We start from the raw sequence: 17,625 nt of genomic DNA, 5'->3' as shown, positions 1-17,625 counted from the left end.
TACATGCATCCGTTGCGAGCGTGCTTCCGTTTCCATCTCCACACATGTGATAGTGTGTAGGGCTCACACTCAGCCGGGGCCTGTGGCTCTGGAACAGGCAGTAATTGGTCCCAGATTGTTTTTGAGGTCTGTGTATATCTGCCTGCAGCCGCTGGTTAACCAGGCCACTTGCTCAGAAACGTAGATTAGAGGTCTTCTCTGTGGACGAGCGGTCAGAAAACCACCGTTCTTTATGGAGGAGACCCTGTTCAGTTAGCACAGCTGAAGCTCGGTCGGAGGTGAAGGACTTCTGTTCTCTCATCACTGAGACGACGACCGTTACTACTGACCCGGTCCATGTGGGCCACATGGCTGTACCTTCATCATCAACATTTTGTTAAACATCAATGTACATGACTCCAGCATGTTAGCTTGTTGCTGTTAGCTCTACCTTTAAAACCTGTGTCTTTAAAAGTCCAACTATGACTTTGGAAACTGATTCTGTCAATGGTTAAACTAAACCATGTAGCCAAACCAAGTAATACTAGTAAATATATATTTAATATACAGTATACTACAAAGCACTATGTTATATGATCATAGAATAGAAGTATTTTAAAATTCCTTCAACATTAAGAAACGATTTTTGACCATTTTGACTGTTGTACTTTAAAATGTTAAACTTCAATGATCATAGAATAGAAGTATTTTAAAACTCCTTCAACATTAAGAAACAATTTTGTACTGTACAGTACAGTACAGTACAGTCCAGTACAGTACAGTACAGTACAGTACAGTACAGTACAGTACAGTACAGCGTCCTGTGCTGGAATCTCACAGCCACCTGCTACTGGACGACTCTAACCCTAACACTTTCTCCTTCTGTTCAAAAACCTCTGGTCCCGTCTTTACGACACATCAAGGTGAAAACATTTTCCGTCTGTGTCATGATTCCCTCAGGTGGTCAGCGTCCGGTCCAGGTGGTCATATCAGAATCAGGAAACCAGCCCAACTCCCATCCCATCCAGTGGAACGCCCCGTCATCTGCTCACATCACCCAGTATGTTCTCAAATGGAAAGTGGTGAGTCTGGTCTTTCAGCCGAGAACACGTGTGTGGACCTGCAGCTCCACTGGAAATCAACCTGATTTTTATGATGTGTTTGATTCTACAGAAAGACACCAACACCCCCTGGAAGGAGGTGATGATCCCCGGTCACCTGAACTCCTACACCATCTCTGGTCTGAAGCCAGGCATCACCTACGAGGGTCAGCTGATAAGTGTTCTCAGGTTTGGACGGCGAGAGATCACGCGCTTCGACTTCACCACCACCTATGGATCCTGTAAGTTACCGGACGTGAAGAACTGTTCTGACGACACCGCCGTGTCCACTGGCCTGGAAACAACTAAGACAACATTTTCTTCTTCTTCTCTGTATTTCTTCTACAGTGGCTACATCTCAAGGGGAGACCACCCAGCCCCCACCGGTCATCGACACCTCAGAGTCTGTGACTGAAATCACCTCCAGCAGCTTCGTCGTCTCCTGGGTTTCTGCCTCCGACACCGTATCTGGTTTCCGAGTGGAGTACGAACTCATCGAGCAGGGGCAGGGCAGCAGCGGGCAGCCCATGGTGCTAGGTGACGATTATCTCCATCGAAATCTAATGTCACGTATCAACCAATAGTATTTAGTTATAGATGGAAATCAAGTCTGTTTTTTCTGTTTTCTTCCTTCTCTGTTCAGACCTCCCACGAACAGCTACCTCAGTGAACCTCAATGAGCTTCTACCTGGGAGGAAGTACAACGTCAACGTCTACGAAGTGACAGACAGCGGAAAGGACAACCTCATTCTCACTACTTCACAAACCACGTGTAAGATGTCAGAAAGCAGACAAACACGACGTGAACATAGTACAGTCGTAGAACCCTCGAACCCTCGAACCCTCAAACCCTCAAACCTTTGGCTCCACAGCTCCTGATGCACCGGCTCAGCCTGACGTGGAGGAGGTCGGGGAGAAGTCCATCCTGATCACCTGGGTCAAACCCGTGGCTCCCATCACAGGCTACCCCGTCGTGTACACGCCGTCACTGGAGGGTGAAAGCATGGAGCTCAATCTTCCTGACACCGCGACCTCCGTGACCCTGAGTGACCTCCGACCTGGGAGCATGTACAATATCAGTATCTACGCCGTGGAGGACAGTCTGGAGAGCGAGCCGGTGTTTGTGCAGGTCAACACGGCTGGAGATCCACTGCCAGGTGAGGAACTAAGAACAGGGATTATAATCTGTGAGGTCAGTCCTGGTAATCCAGGTTTTATCGACTGACATTGTGGAAAACAACTGGAGGGATTTTTGAGTATTGATCAAAAATATCTCCGTTTCGTGACTTCGACCGCAGAATCAACCTGTAACTCATCAACAGCCGGTCTTTGTGTCACGTTTCTGCCAAAGTTTCCAGTTTCAGAACCTGGTGTTGACTTTTCCAGGAGAGATGAAGTCACCGGGTTCACAGCTGCTGTTTGTGCTCATTCTGCCCAACCAGAGTCATGTACAGTTTCTGCCAGCTTTGAAACATGCTGTTTGGTCAGATGTTAGGGTTAGGTCTAAGTTAGCTTCAATAATACCTGCTTTTCACATCAAAATGGGAGTTGGTGCCAAGTGTGAGAACTGCTAATCAATGTAGAGGACCGTGAGGCCTCCAGGGGGCAGCAATATCACTTTGGAAGTTGGCAGGTCACCGTGACAGAAAAAAACACATTAGTCTGGGATAAATGAGGTAAATCATTGACGCAAAAAATACCTCTTCTGAGTTCTCTGAGCTGATCTGAAACAACAGCAGTTTTACAGTGTCGTTTGTCAAAGTTCTTCTCCTTTAAAAATCTGGAGGACTGTTATCTAGAATGGTTTGGTTCGGATTGTATTTTTAGACAATAAAGTATCTTCTCCTGACCTGGTGACGGTAGTTTTAAGGACAACGTTTAAAAAGCCTCACAGTCCAGACATCTTTATCCAATCATTAATCTTCTCCCAGGTTTTTGTCCAACTTTTTTTCCCGGCTGCTTTCTATTACAGAACTGTCTTCTCTTCCCTCTGGTCTGCACACAGTTTGAAGGAGTGTAATGATTTGGCACCTTAACAAAAGAACCTTCTACAGGCCTTCTAATATGATTACTCAGCATAAACACATTTAAAGACACAGAACACAAACGCACATGACGCTGCTTTACATCCTGTTCTGACTCAGAGCAGTGAAGTCACGGGCTTTAAATCACGTTTCTAATAAATCTCATTTATCATCTGACTATCAGACAGAAATGTCTCCGATCATGAATCTGCTGAGGGTCGTGACTAACTTGTTTGACCGAAGGCTGGGCATGTGGAATCAAAACATTCTGTTCTCCTCTAAAGTTTAATTTGGTGCCGTGGTGAATTATGGGCCTTTCCCCCACGGCACCAAATGACATGGTTCTGCACAGAACCACCAGCTTTATTTCTAACAGCTGTCGTCGCTGCGATCCAATCAGGAGCCGACCATCGTTCTCAGCAGGGGTTCAGACAAACACGAGGATCAAATGAATCTCCTCGTACGAAGTCACAGAAAAGTCCAGTTCACATGAACTGCAGGTTATTATCCACACACGGCGCACAAAGAGAATTATGGGATATCAGGTTTGGACGTGTTATGTTTAGCTCCCCGCAGCCCGGTGCTTGAACACATCGAGAATGTTTTATGAGTGAACGGTGAGTTCATATATTTGTGTTTCTGTCCACAGTTGACGTGACGTCTCCGACGGACCTGCAGTTTTTTGAGGTGTCGGATAAAAATATCGTTCTGACCTGGACCGGCCCGAGCAACGACGTCTCAGGTTACCGCGTCGTTGCCGTCCCAGTGGACGAGCCAGACTCCCCGCAGCAGGAGATGACTCTGCCGGTTACTCAGAACTCTTACATTGAACTGACACACCTACGACCAGGAACTCTGTACCGCTTCAGCGTCTACACCATTCACAACGGAGAAGAAAGTTTACCGCTGATGGGAGAGCAAACCACCAGTGAGTTCTGCTACTCTCGTGTTCTTTTAACCTTCACCTACATTTCTTGTTTTTTGACGTAATTTTCCTAACACACAAAGAAATCACAGGTGCATTTCTGCCACCTTGTGGGCTGGAGTGGTTACATCAGCCATGTGCAAAACATTAGGGAACTGAAGAAGTCTAGAAGTGAATATCTAACTGTATATATATATATATATCTATATACACACACTTTGTTTGCCTACACGTATTTCCCCATATTGAAGTGTATTTTCCGATGTGTGTGTGTCGTCAGAGCCCGACGCTCCCACAGACATCCACTTCACCAACGTGACCGAGGACAGTGCTGTGATGCTCTGGTACGCCCCCCGTGCTAAGGTCACAGGTTACCGTCTCTTCCTCACCATCGAGGGCTCCAACCCCAAACAGCTGCGTCTGCCCCCCCGCCTGACTCAGTACACGCTCCTCAACCTGAAGCCTGACACACAGTACACGGCTGTACTGCATTCAGAGCAGGACAATACTCTGAGTGTGGGGGAAACTGCAGTTTTCACCACCAGTGAGTCTTAACATTTAGAATAACCTGATTGGCTGTTAGCGTACTCTGTAGGCTATGCTATAAAGAAGCTAATGCACCTGTGCTGTGACTCTTTAGCTCCACCTATGGGCAACGCTCCTCAGTTCAGCACTGACGTGACCGACACGTCCATCGTCATATCCTGGACTCCAGTTTCTCACATCGGATACAAGGTACAAACATGACATGGATTTATTATCTTTACCAATAACCAACCATTAACTAGTCCTTTTGACGACATTACGATAAAGTACAAACTACTGAGGTAATAACTGGGGTCTGATATTAACTTTTTGCCAATATTGTCCAAACATTTTATTTTTGATATGAACCAATATCAACATATGCAGCCGTTTTGATTAATTTTAAGTAATTTTTTTTTAATTTAAATTTTTTTTTTAATTTTAAGTAATTTTTTTTTCATTTAAATTTAATTTTAAATAATTCTTCAAACCATTTTGAAGGTATGTCTGGTGAAGCAGACTGAGTGGTCGTCACAGACTTGTCAGTGAAAAAGCAAACACTGAACTACAGACCACAAGAACCAACACGTCTGGTCCAAATATGTCACACCAGAGCTCAGAATGTTCTGCTGCCCTCCAAAAAAAAACCCACTGACCTCTGACCTCTGACCTCCTGTACTCAAACCTGTAGACCTCTGACCTCTGACCTCCTGTACTCTGTTTCCCTGTGTTTCCATTCACCACTCAGCTGACCGTGCGTCCCAGTCAGGGTGGAGAAGCCCCCAGAGATGTGACCTCTGACTCAGGAAGTATTTACATTTCCGGTCTGACGCCCGGCGTGGAGTACACCTACAGCGTGCAGCCCGTGATCAACGGTCACACGCAGGGAACTCCCATAACTCGCCGCGTTATCACACGTAAGTATTTTATTTTCTGCTTTTCCCTTCAGACCTCTCTCCATCTGCCCCCACGATGTTTTGTTCACCCTCTCCTGCCCTGCGTTTGCCCCCTCCACAGCTCTGTCTCCGCCCACTGATCTGAAACTGGAGACGAACCCTAACAACGGAGAGCTAACGGTGCAGTGGAGCGGCGGCAGTACACCCGGTACGGTACCCACTCAGACGTTCACGTCACACATGGAACTCCCGGTTTAACAGTCCTTATGTTTTCACTTCAAGACGTGACAGGTCACAGAGTGACGTGCACTCCCACCAACGGCCAGCAGGGCAACAGTGTGGAGGAGTTTGTGGAGGCGGGACAGAACTCATGCACCTTGGAGAACATCAGTCCTGGAGTGGAGTACAACGTCAGCGTTGTTGCTGTGAAGGACGACATGGAGAGCAGCCCGGTGTCCACCATCATTACCCCAGGTGAGCTTTGACTGACGTTAGGATCATGTAGGGACCGGGGGGGGTGGGGGTGGGGGGGTAAGACCAGGCTGGGCATTCATTCAGCTCGCTCTAACCCGATGGGGGGGTAAGACCAGGCTGGGCATTCAGCTCGCTCTAACCCGACGCTAGCAGCTAAGGGTTGATGTAAATCAGCCTGGTGGTTGGTTTACAGCTGTTTCAGTTTCTGGTGTATATATCCAAGGATTTCAATGGACAAATCAAATTCATTGAATGAAACTAAAACTCACCAGTTCAGGGGTTTTCAAAGAGCTACATGTGTCTCCCCCCTGGGGGGCGCCACAGCTCTTCAGGCGGGGGCAGGACAACATCTAAACTAGGTCCATGGAGTAAGACTTTGAAAACCTCTGGTTCCAGATCAGAATATATACCTGGAAAACTGGCCCTTAGTTCCAGTGGTTTGATATAATGAATAAACGATTCCGTTGGAATCAGAGACTTTATTTATTTATCTTTGTGTCTGTCCTGTGTCTGGTTGTTTCCACTCACCGACCTTCTTCTCAAACCCCTCCCTCTACCTTCACCGTCGGCGTCTGTATCTGTGGTTCCTCCTCCGTGTCTTTGCCCTCCCCTGCCCCTCCCTCACCCTCCCCCCACAGAGGTCCCACCGCTGACTGACCTCAGCTTCGAGGAAGTGAGCGACACCACCATCAGCCTCACCTGGACGCCGTTCAACACCACCGCCGTCACCGGCTACAGAATCACAGTGGTGGCGGCCGGCGAAAGCGTTCCCATCTTCGAGGACTTTGTGCAGCCCAGCACCGGTCATTATAAAGTCTACGGCCTGGAACCCGGCATCGACTACGACATCAGTGTGATCACTGTGACGGACAGCGGCGAGAGTGAACCCATCACCATCACTCAACAGACCTGTAAGAACCTCGACCTCCGACGATGATATTACAACAGTTAGTGTTTCAGCCAGAAGGGGGAGCTATTGTAGTGTGTGTTAGTGTTACGTAACATCATGTGATTCTTATTATGAATAAATATCAAGTGTGTTATTTTAAGTTATGGAAAGTGTTGTGTGTGCAGTATTGGAAGTACGGTACTCACAAGACACAAAAACCAGTATACATACACACAGGTGTGTGTAGACATCTGGTTCACGTTGACCATGGTTTTATATAACACTGAGGTCAACACTGCTCTCCTCTGCTTGAGGTTTCACTTTATAGGATCATTTAAAGCTTCGGGCATACACACATACTTGTCTTTCAGTATTTACAAGGACGCCTTGGTCAGGTTAATATCACATCATGTTTTCTCAACCTCACCAGACTCTAAACCCAGAAACTCAGACTCGTAAACAGGACGGGTTCACCTTAAAAAAACAACTCCATCACATCAATAATTGTTTTTCTTTTTTATCTGTTTTCCTTTGTTTTAACAACAGCTGTTCCAGCTCCCACTGATCTGACATTTGGTGAGGTTGGATCTGACACCATTGAAGTCAAATGGGTCTCACCCCAAGTCCCCAACTCAGCTAACATCAACAACTACCTCGTCAGGTACCACAAGTCCCAGTAATTCTGGAGACGTTTGGTTTGGTCCAAACACAACAACAACAATCCTAATTTGTCGTTTTCCTTCAAAGGTATCATCCTATTGATGATGAAGATGACATCACAGAGACCAGCGTCGAAGGCACGGCGAACAGCGTGGTGCTCAAGAGTAAGACAAAGATTCAACAAGTCTCAACTTTAGAGCAGCGAGCCACAAACGTTGATGGTAATGGTTTACATTTTTCCACAGATTTGCTTCCGAACACGGAGTATCTGATCAGTTTGGTGTGTGTTTACGAGCAAAGAGAAAGCTCCCCCGTTGTCGGAACACAAACAACAGGTGGGTCTAAAAGACTGGGATTCACAGATGAGTCATTAATAACCCAGAGGTGATCCAGTGTGATCCAGTGTTGGTTTTTTTGTTTCCTCAGCTCTGGATTCACCAGTGAATCTGCGTTTCTCTGAGATTTTCACCAACTCCTTCACCATCCACTGGTTCGCTCCTCTGAGCAAAATCACCGGTTACCGTATCCGTTACCAGCCGACCAATGGTGGAAGGACTAAGGACGAGAGGCTGCCCCCCTCCAGGAACCACTTCACCCTGACAGGACTGGCCCCGGACACGGACTACGTGGTGAACATATTTGCTGTGAGCGGGACTCAGGAGAGTCTGCCTCTCAGTGGGATACAGAAGACGAGTACGGAACCGCCGTTACCACCAGACGTGGGCTCCTCGTTTCCTCGGTCGTCATCATAACGTTCATAATCTTCTCTATTTGTTTTATCTTCCAGTCTCTGATGCTCCCACCGACCTGGAGGTGTTGGACTCCACCCCCACCAGCATCACCGTCCGCTGGGACGCCCCTCCTGTAACTGTGCGCTATTATCGCATCACCCACGGCGAGACAGGTAAACCCCTGTAACTATGGACACAGCGGTCCCACGTCTATGGTGGGGGTTCCGTTCCAAGACGACTGAACCAAAAACAACGTGACGTAGAGACGCGATAGTTATTATATTATTTATGTATATATTTACCGTTTACAAACGGCAAAAAATTAACGAAACTTTCACAAATCTCGTTTACCCGTGTGTACAGAACAACTTATTCTCTGCAGATTTTTTTTCTTCTTAGGCTAGAAAATGCTTATTTTATCTTGAAAACAATAAAAAATATTGGAAATTTAAGAATGTTTATATACCGCAAAAACCTGCGAAAAACAAAACGCGGGTCGTCTGCATATTAATTCAGCCAATAGAAAGTCAGATGTTCCTGACTCTTCCCCGTGTTGTCCAGGAGGTCACAGTAACCCTAAGGAGTTCACGGTACCCGGCTCTGAATCCACTGCTACAATCTCTAACCTTAACCCCGGCACCAACTACACCGTGACGGTCTACGCCGTGACCGGCCGAGGAGACAGTCCCGCCTCCAGCACTCCGATCTACGTCACACACAAAACAGGTGCTCGTCACCGACACGGTTTTCTTTTCACGTCTTTCACTTGGTCTTTGTCTCCTCTTCATCGTCCCATCTCGTCTTCCAGGTGTGGAATCTCCGTCAGAGATGGAGGTGACGGACGTGAACGACAACAGCGTGACCGTGAGGTGGAGCCCTGCACAGGGACCAATCATGGGATACAGGGTGACCGGGGTCCCCAAAAATGGACAGGGCGTGTCTTTCACTGAGGTGGTGGCCCCAGGTTTGTTCTTGGCCGTGAAAAAACACCCCTGACGTCTGGGTTTCAATATTCCTCCTTAATTAAAGTCCCTTGTTTTCCAGACCAGACAGAGATCACCTTCTCCGGCCTGATGCCCACGGCGGAGTATGTCTTGAGTGTGTATGCACTTGGACAAGACGGAGAGAGCTCCCCTATGGTGGTCAACGCTTTAACAAGTGAGTGGTTGGTTCTCAAGTTATGGTGCCCGTACCACCGCTGGTCGTTGGGCTTCTCCCCAATCAGGATTCCCTCGTCCTCAAGTCGAAGTTCGTCTTTAACCTGAATCTCTCCCTGATTTAAGATGTGGACCGGCCCAAAGACTTGAGCTTCTCTGAGATCGACTCCACCTCCCTCCGTATCTCCTGGGACAGTCCTGAAGGAATCGTCACATCCTACAGGGTTTTGTACTCCAACTCGGAAGAAGGCGAGAGAGAGCTCCACCCTGCCCCCCGCAGTGACGCTGAGTCTGCCGTCATCTACGGCCTGAGTCCTGGGACCGAATACACCGTGAAGGTCATCGCCCTGCACGACGGTACATCCAGCACTCCGCTGGTGGGGACGCAGGCTACAGGTACGGAGGGAAATGACGGAGATATCTTTGACACTTTTGGCAAAAACATAATGTTGACCAGTTTCCTCTGCCGTCCCTGCAGCCATCTCACCCCCCACCAACCTGCAGTTCTCCCAGGTCGGCCCCACCTCCTTTACGATGCACTGGGCCGTGCCGGGTCAGGAGAACCGACTGAACGGCTTCAACGGCCTCACGGGCTTCCGTGTGGTGGTGAACCCAACCAACAAGAGTGGACCAACCAAAGAAATCAACCTGGCCCCAGACACCACTCAGGCCCACATATCTGGACTCATGGTGCGTACGGGACTGGGACTGGGACTGGGACTGGGACTGGGACTGGGAGTGGGAGTGGGAGTGGGAATCTAAGGGGAAGAATGAATCCAGTTCTCAGTCCCGGCTGTAAAGACTGCCTCTGGGATGTGAAGTCAGAAACAAACACAGGTGTCAGCATGAAAACCCTCTGATTATTACTTAGTCATGATTAGATCCATAGACAGGCTGGTACATGTGGATAAAAATGTGCAGGTCCTCACAGCCAGGTCTGTGTACTGCTACTCCATTCTACTTCATTCTACTTCATTCTACTTCATTCGGTGCAGGTTGTGCAATAACAGAATGATGAACTGACGTCTGCGGTTGTTTCATTCTCTGCTCTCAGGTTGCAACCAATTATGAAGTCCATGTTTACGCCCTGAAGAACTCACTGACCAGCAGGCCCATACAAGGAGAGGTCACCACTTTGGAGAGTGAGTACATCCTCAGGTCACAAAAGGTCATGTACAGATTGTTGATTAAGAAGAAAATATTGAATTATCAACTTTCATGTCCTGGGCAACAAAGACCAGATTACTATTGGTATAGATTTTGACGTGGTTTTCTTTGGTGACGACACCATGACAGTATCCCAGGTTCATGACGTGACTTTGTTTTCTGTCCACCATAAAGACATCAGCCCTCCTCGTCGAGTGCGCATCTCCGACGTCAACGATTCGTCCATTACTTTGACCTGGCGCTCCAAGTCCGAGCCCATCTCTGGCTTCCTGGTGGAGGCCACGCCCACCACCGCCTCCTCCTCCTCGGCCTTCATTCGAAGGACCATTAACCCAGAGTTACGCTCGTTCACTATCACAGGTGCACAGATGTGAAACTGCGTCAGAAAGAACTGCACTTTACTGAGTCTGAAATAAAAACCCAATCACTCACGAGGCTCTGGCTTCATCTTCATCTCCAGGTCTGGAGCCCGGGACTACCTATAAGATCAACATGTACACGCTGAAAGGAAGCGGACGCAGCCCACCTCTCACACTCACCGCCTCCACAGGTTAGCAATTAACTCCACCTTGTAGTTTCACTCAGTGGCAGATGTTGTCCAACACCCAACTTCTAATTCAAACCGCGGCAGAGTCTAATAATTAGAAGCGAAGCTCCAACACGTTTGGGTGAAAGTATTTCATGTGCGTTCTCTTGCAGCTAAACCAGTGGTCAGCCCACCCACCAACATCCGCTTCACCTCCCTCAACCCCACCAGCATCTCCTTCACCTGGGAGCCGTCACGCAGCCCCAGCGTCACCGGCTATTATGTCACCTACGAGGAAGCCGGGGGTTTACCCCGGGAAATAACCCCCAGACCGCATGCAGGCCAGAGCTACGCCATTGTCAACGGTGAGTGAGTCACAGCGCGTAATGACAGGGCCCGATCCCAAAATATCACAACCGACGGAGTCTCATGAAAATGTTTGGTTATAGGTTTGAAACCAGGGACAGAGTACGTCATCAAGATCGTTGCTCTGCAGAACTCTTTGAGGAGCACGCCTCTAGTGGGCAAAGCCAGGACACGTGAGTACACCAGACTAAAATAAAACGTCTTTTTAACACGGTGGCTCTTTGGCCAAAATAAACCACCAGGACTGGACCACTTCAGTCAGGTTGTTTTCATTTGTGTTTGATTTGAAGTGAGAAGTTTGTCCTGATTTGACATGGTTAATTAATGAGTTGTTTTTTTTTATAATTAAATACAACACAACGCAGCTCCACAGTTAAGATTTCATGATAAAACCTGTCTGAACATGTTTTAATGATTAAAAACTACTTCATTTAATTACACCACTGTAATCCAACACAGCGATTTTACAACTGCAATTTCACTACATGACGATTCCCGAGTTTAAACGCTACATTATACTGCCCCCTGCTGGCTAAAATCTGAAGTAAGGCAGCAACTGTATAATGTATAAATCTGTAAGTGCCTGCAGTGTTTGGTTTGATGTCAATGTTTGTGACGTCAGAGTCAATACTGTTTCTTTAAGATTAATCCAGATGATCCCGTCAATAATACCGTCAAATCAGGAGACAACATTAAACTTTGCATTTTTCTAAAATGGCGTTGATTCTTCTGATTTGTTCAGACTTCTCAGATAAACGTGGAGATACATTTCATTTTATTTTCCCGCCTTTGTTTGACGTGACTTGGTTCTAAGTGAATAAAACGGACTTACGTGTTTGTTCCACATCCAGAACCGGCCACAGACCATCCACTCCTCGTCCCTGCGCTGCCTCAGCTTCCTGTCCCTAATCAACCCAGCACAGACATCCTGGACGTTCCAGAACCCTTCAATGACAAGATGTAAGAAACAGTGTAAAGATTCAACATCACACACACACCTTTCCTAGGCTAAACTAATTTCATTTTCCCTCTGCGCAGCTTCAACTCCAACCACGTGCACTTGGCTGGGACTAACGGTCAGAACCAACCCGGCCAGCAGGGGCAGCACATTTACACAGAGTACCAGAGTCTTGGACCCAATAACGGACTTTATGGACCATTCAGTGGACCTAAAGAAGGCCAGCGACCCACCCTTAGAGAACCACTCATCTACGTCCCTGTAGCAGGGCCCGATGGAAACAGAGTTCCACTGGTCAAGGTGTGTGACCCAGAACCAGAACCAGACCTGACCAAGTGCATGTTATATTTGGTCCTGCTACATATATTTGATCTGTGTCACTACCTGGTCCATCCTGTAGGTGAGCGACGGGCCTCTGCCGGGTCTGGCCTTTGGTTTCCCTGACAATGAGACGGAGATTCCTCAGGAAGCACAGACCATCACCTCCATCTCCTGGCAAGAGATTCCACAAACGGCTGAGTACGAGGTCTCCTTCAATCCCATCACACACCAGGAGGAGAGTGGCTTCCAGGTACTAATAACTGTGATTAATTGCGACCATATTTAATCACGACTAATCCCGATTAGTCGTGATGAACCCACAGCTAGTGGGTGATGAATCAGGTCAAATCTTTTCACTTCTCATGGACGCGGTCTGTCTTCACACAGATGCGTCTTCCAGGCACATCCCACAGCGCCACACTGATCGGACTGACGTCTGGGGCATCATATAATGTTGTGGTGGAGGCCATGAGGGGCGGGGCCAAGGAAAAGGTCCTGGAGGAAGTGGTTACTGTCGGCAACACCGGTACAGCCTGCTCTTCACAGATTTGTTCCCAGTTTTCCGTCCATTTCTCTTCAGGTGTTTGATGATGAAACGTGTGTTTTGGTCCATTTTAGTTCCAGGCGACATCAACATCAACCCCAACAGAGACGTGTGTTACGACACCTTCACACACACCTACCACGAGGTGGGCTCCGAGTGGGAGCGCATGTCTGAGACGGGGTTCAAGCTGTGGTGCCGCTGCCTGGGCCTGGGCAGCGGTCACTTCAGGTGTGATTCATCCAGTGAGTGGTTTATTCATTAACACGGAGTTCGTTTATAAAAGTTCACCAACTCTTATTATGATTTCAGACTTTTCTGGTGAGTATGACTCATGACTGTGACTCATTCCCCACAAACTGCACTCATTGGTTCTCACTTCAGTTCAACAACTTTCAAAATAAAGCGCTGACTGTAATGAGGTACTAAAAAATCCAGATGCCATCCTGGGCCACTCAGACTGTTCTAATGAGCCGGTGTTTCACTACATGAATGCATTGTAAGTGGGATTATCTGTACAATGGATTTAATGTAACACCTGGTAACAGCTACGTCTGCAGTGAGCCCATGTCGGACCATCTGTTCTGTTTACTTTAAACTGTGGAAACGTGACGTTAATCACTGCTATTATTACTAACAGGTGTTGGGTTGTATTTTTGTACATTTCCTGTGAAACTGTGTCTGTTAGACCTGGTGAATATGTTGAAATGTAGGTTGCTGTTGATTGGTTGGTGTGTGGACTGATTCTGCTGTGGAAACACGTTTGTTACTTCATGCCCTTTCCTCACCTCTCACCTCTCACCTCCTTAACATTCTCCCCCCTCCGTGCTTCTCCCCTCTTAGAGTGGTGTCACGACAACGGCTACAACTATCGTGTGGGTGAGAAGTGGGATCGTCAGGGTGAAAACGGTCACATGATGAGCTGCACATGCCTGGGAAACGGCAAAGGAGAATTCAAATGTGAACCTCGTGAGTAACAGCCTACAACACCGTAAAGACACAGTCCAGACAAATACTGTGCTTGTACTGTGATCAACTGAGTGCAGTGTTTTGTTGTACAATCTAAAAGTCAATAAAATGCAGGACAAAGATCACGATTTCATCTGAAATTCTCTTTCAGACGAGTCAACCTGTTACGATGATGGGAAAATGTTCCAGGTTGGGAACCAGTGGCAGAAAGAATATATGGGCGCCGTCTGCACCTGTACCTGCTATGGAGGACAACAGGTCGGTAACATCCGTCGGTTCAAATGTGTACTTTAAGGTGTAACACCACGGAGGGAAGAACGGGTGTTTCTGTACATTCATATTTCCACGTCCTCTCTCAGGGCTGGCGCTGTGAGAACTGCAGAAGACCAGGAACACAGACAGACGTGGAGGCTGATCTCCTGCAGCCTGTTAATCCAGATGTCTTTGACCGCTACAGAGAAAATGCTCTACGCAAACTGGTCAGTACTTTTAACTGCATTTATACAAACGTTGTAAATTAAAAATATTTATGAATATGTATGGAGAAGGAATAGTTAGACTAGATGATGACATTAAGTGAGTTCAATAAGTTTAATACGTTTTAAGGATCTAATGTGGTCACACATGGCCCTTCTTATGACCCGCAATCCAGATGTTTTTTTTTATATTTAAAAAAGCCCTCAAAAGGTACAGTATAGTTAATGAAATGTTTTTACATCACTGATGTATTATTTGTGTAGCTAACACGCTAACCTTTAGCTCCTACATTTAGCACTGAAAAAGTCGCCACACTGTCTGAAACTAATGCTGTCACGTTCTTCTCTGGTGTCCAGAACATCCAGTGTCCCATCGAGTGCCTGAGACCTGAGCTGCTGGCAGACGCTCACAGTCCATCAAAGAGGAGATAAGGAGACTGAGGGGGGCATGGAGAGGGGGGGGCAGAGGCCCAGAGACCCCTTCTACGAGGGGCGCTTCGTACTGCTTTAATGACAGGAAGACTTTCAATTACATTTGCCCCATAAAGGTTTTCCCCACATTGAAATCTAAGTGCCTTAAAGAGACTTTTTTGGTAACGTCAACCTCTGTGCTGTTCAAAGACCGTTGGACATTTTCAAAACTGTGGTTAATTTTTCAACACAAGTCTGCCAGAGCACAAGGCATTTTTCAACACAAGTCTGCCAGAGCACTGGCAGTGCTCTGCTGTTTTATCACATGGATCTGGTCACACACAAACAGTCAGTATTATTGTGTATTTTTAATTTTGATATCAGAACATTCCTTTTACAAAATCCTCCTTAAAAACCACTACAGACGTCCAGTCCAGCTTCAAGCCTCACTTGCTGTGTTTCTAATCATTTTTTTATCTCACTGTGACAAAGATGTAACCACAAGACAGGAATAAACTGCATTCCCCTGGGTTCCTTTGAAATCCCAGTCAAATTGATTTAAAGAGCCATGCATCAAAGTGTTCAATCTTGTCTTCAAACTAGCAACTGTTTTAACCTCAGTAACAAAGACCGGATTAATAAACAGAGATCTAAACAACCCAATGAGGAGGTTTAGATCATCTGAGTCAGAACAATGATGGGGAATTACTTCAAATATCACTTTAAAAGTCATATTTTTAAGTGTTATATTTCAGATTGTGTTGAAAACAATGACGTAACATGTAGTTTTGTGTTTTTCTTTCCTTCTGTGTTTTGAAAATTTACCATAAGAGACGAGTGTCGTCACAAACAGCCAAAGCTGACAGACCAAAAGGTAAAACTCCACATCATTTCCAAGTGAGATGCATTGTAATTACATTATTTTATTCCTTGTTTCTTTTTATTTATCCCTTTTTTTATTCATGCATTTGTTCAATGCTTTGTTGAGGTGTACACTTTTTTAACTTGTTTTTGTATTGTTGGTGCCAAACTCTGAACTACTGTGGACTGAATCTCTTAATAAACTTAAAAAGTTACACAAACATGAATGTTGTTTTTTTATATATACTAGTTTAAATGTTTGTCTTTTTAAAATTCTGGAGCCAACAAGGTAAAATCCAACGATTGGTAATGTTTTTGTTAAAGCGAGGTGTGGTTTGATTTATATGGAAAAGGCAAATGAAATTATATAAATACAGGATGTTCTTTTTATTGTTTTGACACTTGGGATAATAAAAGCCTTAGAAACAATTTTAATATATGAAGTATAACATTGTAGCAATGTAGTAATCATACATTTGAAATGATGCCTGCTAATTTTGTTATTAGCAACTAATGTTAGCCATGCGTAAGCATTTTTACATTATATTACGGTTATGATTTCCGAATCAGAATTACATATCTTGTTTTGAATTCACGAATAATTTGACACGTTATTATTATTATTATTTTACTAATGATGTGACGACGATCATTTGTCTATAAACTATCTGTATTTTAGAACGAATGCGTGAATATTTCACTCAAAAAAGGTGCTTTTTTCTTTTTTTGACAAACCCATACAGATGGTTTTCCGATAATGGTTATTACCCATGATGCAACGCGCCGGTGGTCTTGTGCGACGGCAAAAGAAGCGTATAGCTAGACGTAAACAATCGATAATGACAACAAAAGACAAGAATATTAAATCGCCGGAGGTCGATCAGACGGAGTGGTTGTATAGACATTAACTGGACACAATTAAAAGGGCAAGACACTGGGACAAGTTGAAAATAACGGATGGAAAAGACCCATACGAAGGCAAAGAGCTAAGTGGAAGCGGACGGACGTTGAAAGTTGGTCAGACAATGTATATAATGCGGTATTTATTAACACAATAATACAGCGTGTTAATGTAAATATCACAGTGGCATGTACGGATGTATGTTTTTTGTGAACATTGTTAGAATACCACTTTACATGGAGGATTTACGTTTGTATTGTGTGCATTTGTCATGTGTGCAAAGTACAGTTTGATATTTTAATTTTTATTGACATTGAACATATGAATTAAATAAAAGTATGATGTAACTACCCGAAATAAAGTGTTCAGAACAGACTTTGTAATGCCTTTTGCTTGGATCTGGGTTGAAATCAGCGCGGTTAATACGTAAAAGCCGTCAGATTGCTTTATGTCAAAAACTTCATCTTGCGATGTCCATTCCCAGATCGGTTGGTAGAATCCCACACAACACGGGTATTTACCATTATCGGTGTTGTTTTATGTATTTAATATCTATCTATACGATCTTTTACCGCACAAGACGGTGGACTACGGAACTATTAGCAGGGTGACAAACTGAAAACTATCTATACCGGAGGTTACGTGACGGAAATTCCGGGAATAAAGGCGGCTAATACGTTTATGTTCCGCTGTAGCAGATACATCGTAGTCAGAGAGATATTCACGAATGGAAAACGTCGACAGTTTAATACTTAAGCTTCACGATGT

The 17,625-nt window shown here is 45.7% G+C and overlaps 2 protein-coding genes across 2 annotated transcripts in view; both read left to right on the top strand.

The window, feature by feature from the left end:
- The window catches only part of fn1a (fibronectin 1a), a 24,856-nt gene extending 9,489 nt beyond the window's left edge, over positions 1 to 15,367 (top strand). Inside the window, exons 13-48 of the mRNA XM_008329103.3 lie at positions 940 to 1,061; positions 1,153 to 1,321; positions 1,428 to 1,616; positions 1,723 to 1,851; positions 1,952 to 2,236; positions 3,753 to 4,031; positions 4,309 to 4,572; positions 4,669 to 4,763; positions 5,302 to 5,470; positions 5,571 to 5,657; positions 5,732 to 5,923; positions 6,562 to 6,834; positions 7,359 to 7,473; positions 7,560 to 7,636; positions 7,718 to 7,807; positions 7,899 to 8,165; positions 8,260 to 8,376; positions 8,765 to 8,929; positions 9,012 to 9,167; positions 9,248 to 9,361; positions 9,487 to 9,756; positions 9,839 to 10,050; positions 10,415 to 10,502; positions 10,702 to 10,887; positions 10,988 to 11,077; positions 11,227 to 11,418; positions 11,503 to 11,592; positions 12,271 to 12,379; positions 12,458 to 12,677; positions 12,778 to 12,948; positions 13,086 to 13,224; positions 13,317 to 13,484; positions 14,083 to 14,208; positions 14,360 to 14,466; positions 14,568 to 14,687; positions 15,042 to 15,367. Coding sequence (XP_008327325.1) covers positions 940 to 1,061; positions 1,153 to 1,321; positions 1,428 to 1,616; positions 1,723 to 1,851; positions 1,952 to 2,236; positions 3,753 to 4,031; positions 4,309 to 4,572; positions 4,669 to 4,763; positions 5,302 to 5,470; positions 5,571 to 5,657; positions 5,732 to 5,923; positions 6,562 to 6,834; positions 7,359 to 7,473; positions 7,560 to 7,636; positions 7,718 to 7,807; positions 7,899 to 8,165; positions 8,260 to 8,376; positions 8,765 to 8,929; positions 9,012 to 9,167; positions 9,248 to 9,361; positions 9,487 to 9,756; positions 9,839 to 10,050; positions 10,415 to 10,502; positions 10,702 to 10,887; positions 10,988 to 11,077; positions 11,227 to 11,418; positions 11,503 to 11,592; positions 12,271 to 12,379; positions 12,458 to 12,677; positions 12,778 to 12,948; positions 13,086 to 13,224; positions 13,317 to 13,484; positions 14,083 to 14,208; positions 14,360 to 14,466; positions 14,568 to 14,687; positions 15,042 to 15,116 — 5,717 coding nt within the window. The 3' untranslated portion in view covers positions 15,117 to 15,367. The remainder of the gene's footprint in view (positions 1 to 939; positions 1,062 to 1,152; positions 1,322 to 1,427; positions 1,617 to 1,722; positions 1,852 to 1,951; positions 2,237 to 3,752; positions 4,032 to 4,308; positions 4,573 to 4,668; positions 4,764 to 5,301; positions 5,471 to 5,570; positions 5,658 to 5,731; positions 5,924 to 6,561; positions 6,835 to 7,358; positions 7,474 to 7,559; positions 7,637 to 7,717; positions 7,808 to 7,898; positions 8,166 to 8,259; positions 8,377 to 8,764; positions 8,930 to 9,011; positions 9,168 to 9,247; positions 9,362 to 9,486; positions 9,757 to 9,838; positions 10,051 to 10,414; positions 10,503 to 10,701; positions 10,888 to 10,987; positions 11,078 to 11,226; positions 11,419 to 11,502; positions 11,593 to 12,270; positions 12,380 to 12,457; positions 12,678 to 12,777; positions 12,949 to 13,085; positions 13,225 to 13,316; positions 13,485 to 14,082; positions 14,209 to 14,359; positions 14,467 to 14,567; positions 14,688 to 15,041) is intronic.
- A 1,945-nt stretch (positions 15,368 to 17,312) lies between these two features.
- umps (uridine monophosphate synthetase) overlaps positions 17,313 to 17,625 on the top strand; it is a 4,477-nt gene continuing 4,164 nt past the window's right edge. Inside the window, exon 1 of the mRNA XM_025063744.1 lies at positions 17,313 to 17,467. Coding sequence (XP_024919512.1) covers positions 17,328 to 17,467 — 140 coding nt within the window. The 5' untranslated portion in view covers positions 17,313 to 17,327. The remainder of the gene's footprint in view (positions 17,468 to 17,625) is intronic.

Source organism: Cynoglossus semilaevis, chromosome 16, assembly GCF_000523025.1.
Source record: "Cynoglossus semilaevis isolate Cse_v1.0 chromosome 16, Cse_v1.0, whole genome shotgun sequence".
Classification (NCBI taxonomy): Eukaryota; Metazoa; Chordata; class Actinopteri; order Pleuronectiformes; family Cynoglossidae; genus Cynoglossus; species Cynoglossus semilaevis.
Note: the sequence above shows the minus strand (reverse complement) of the source record. Positions and strands in the feature narration are given on the sequence as shown.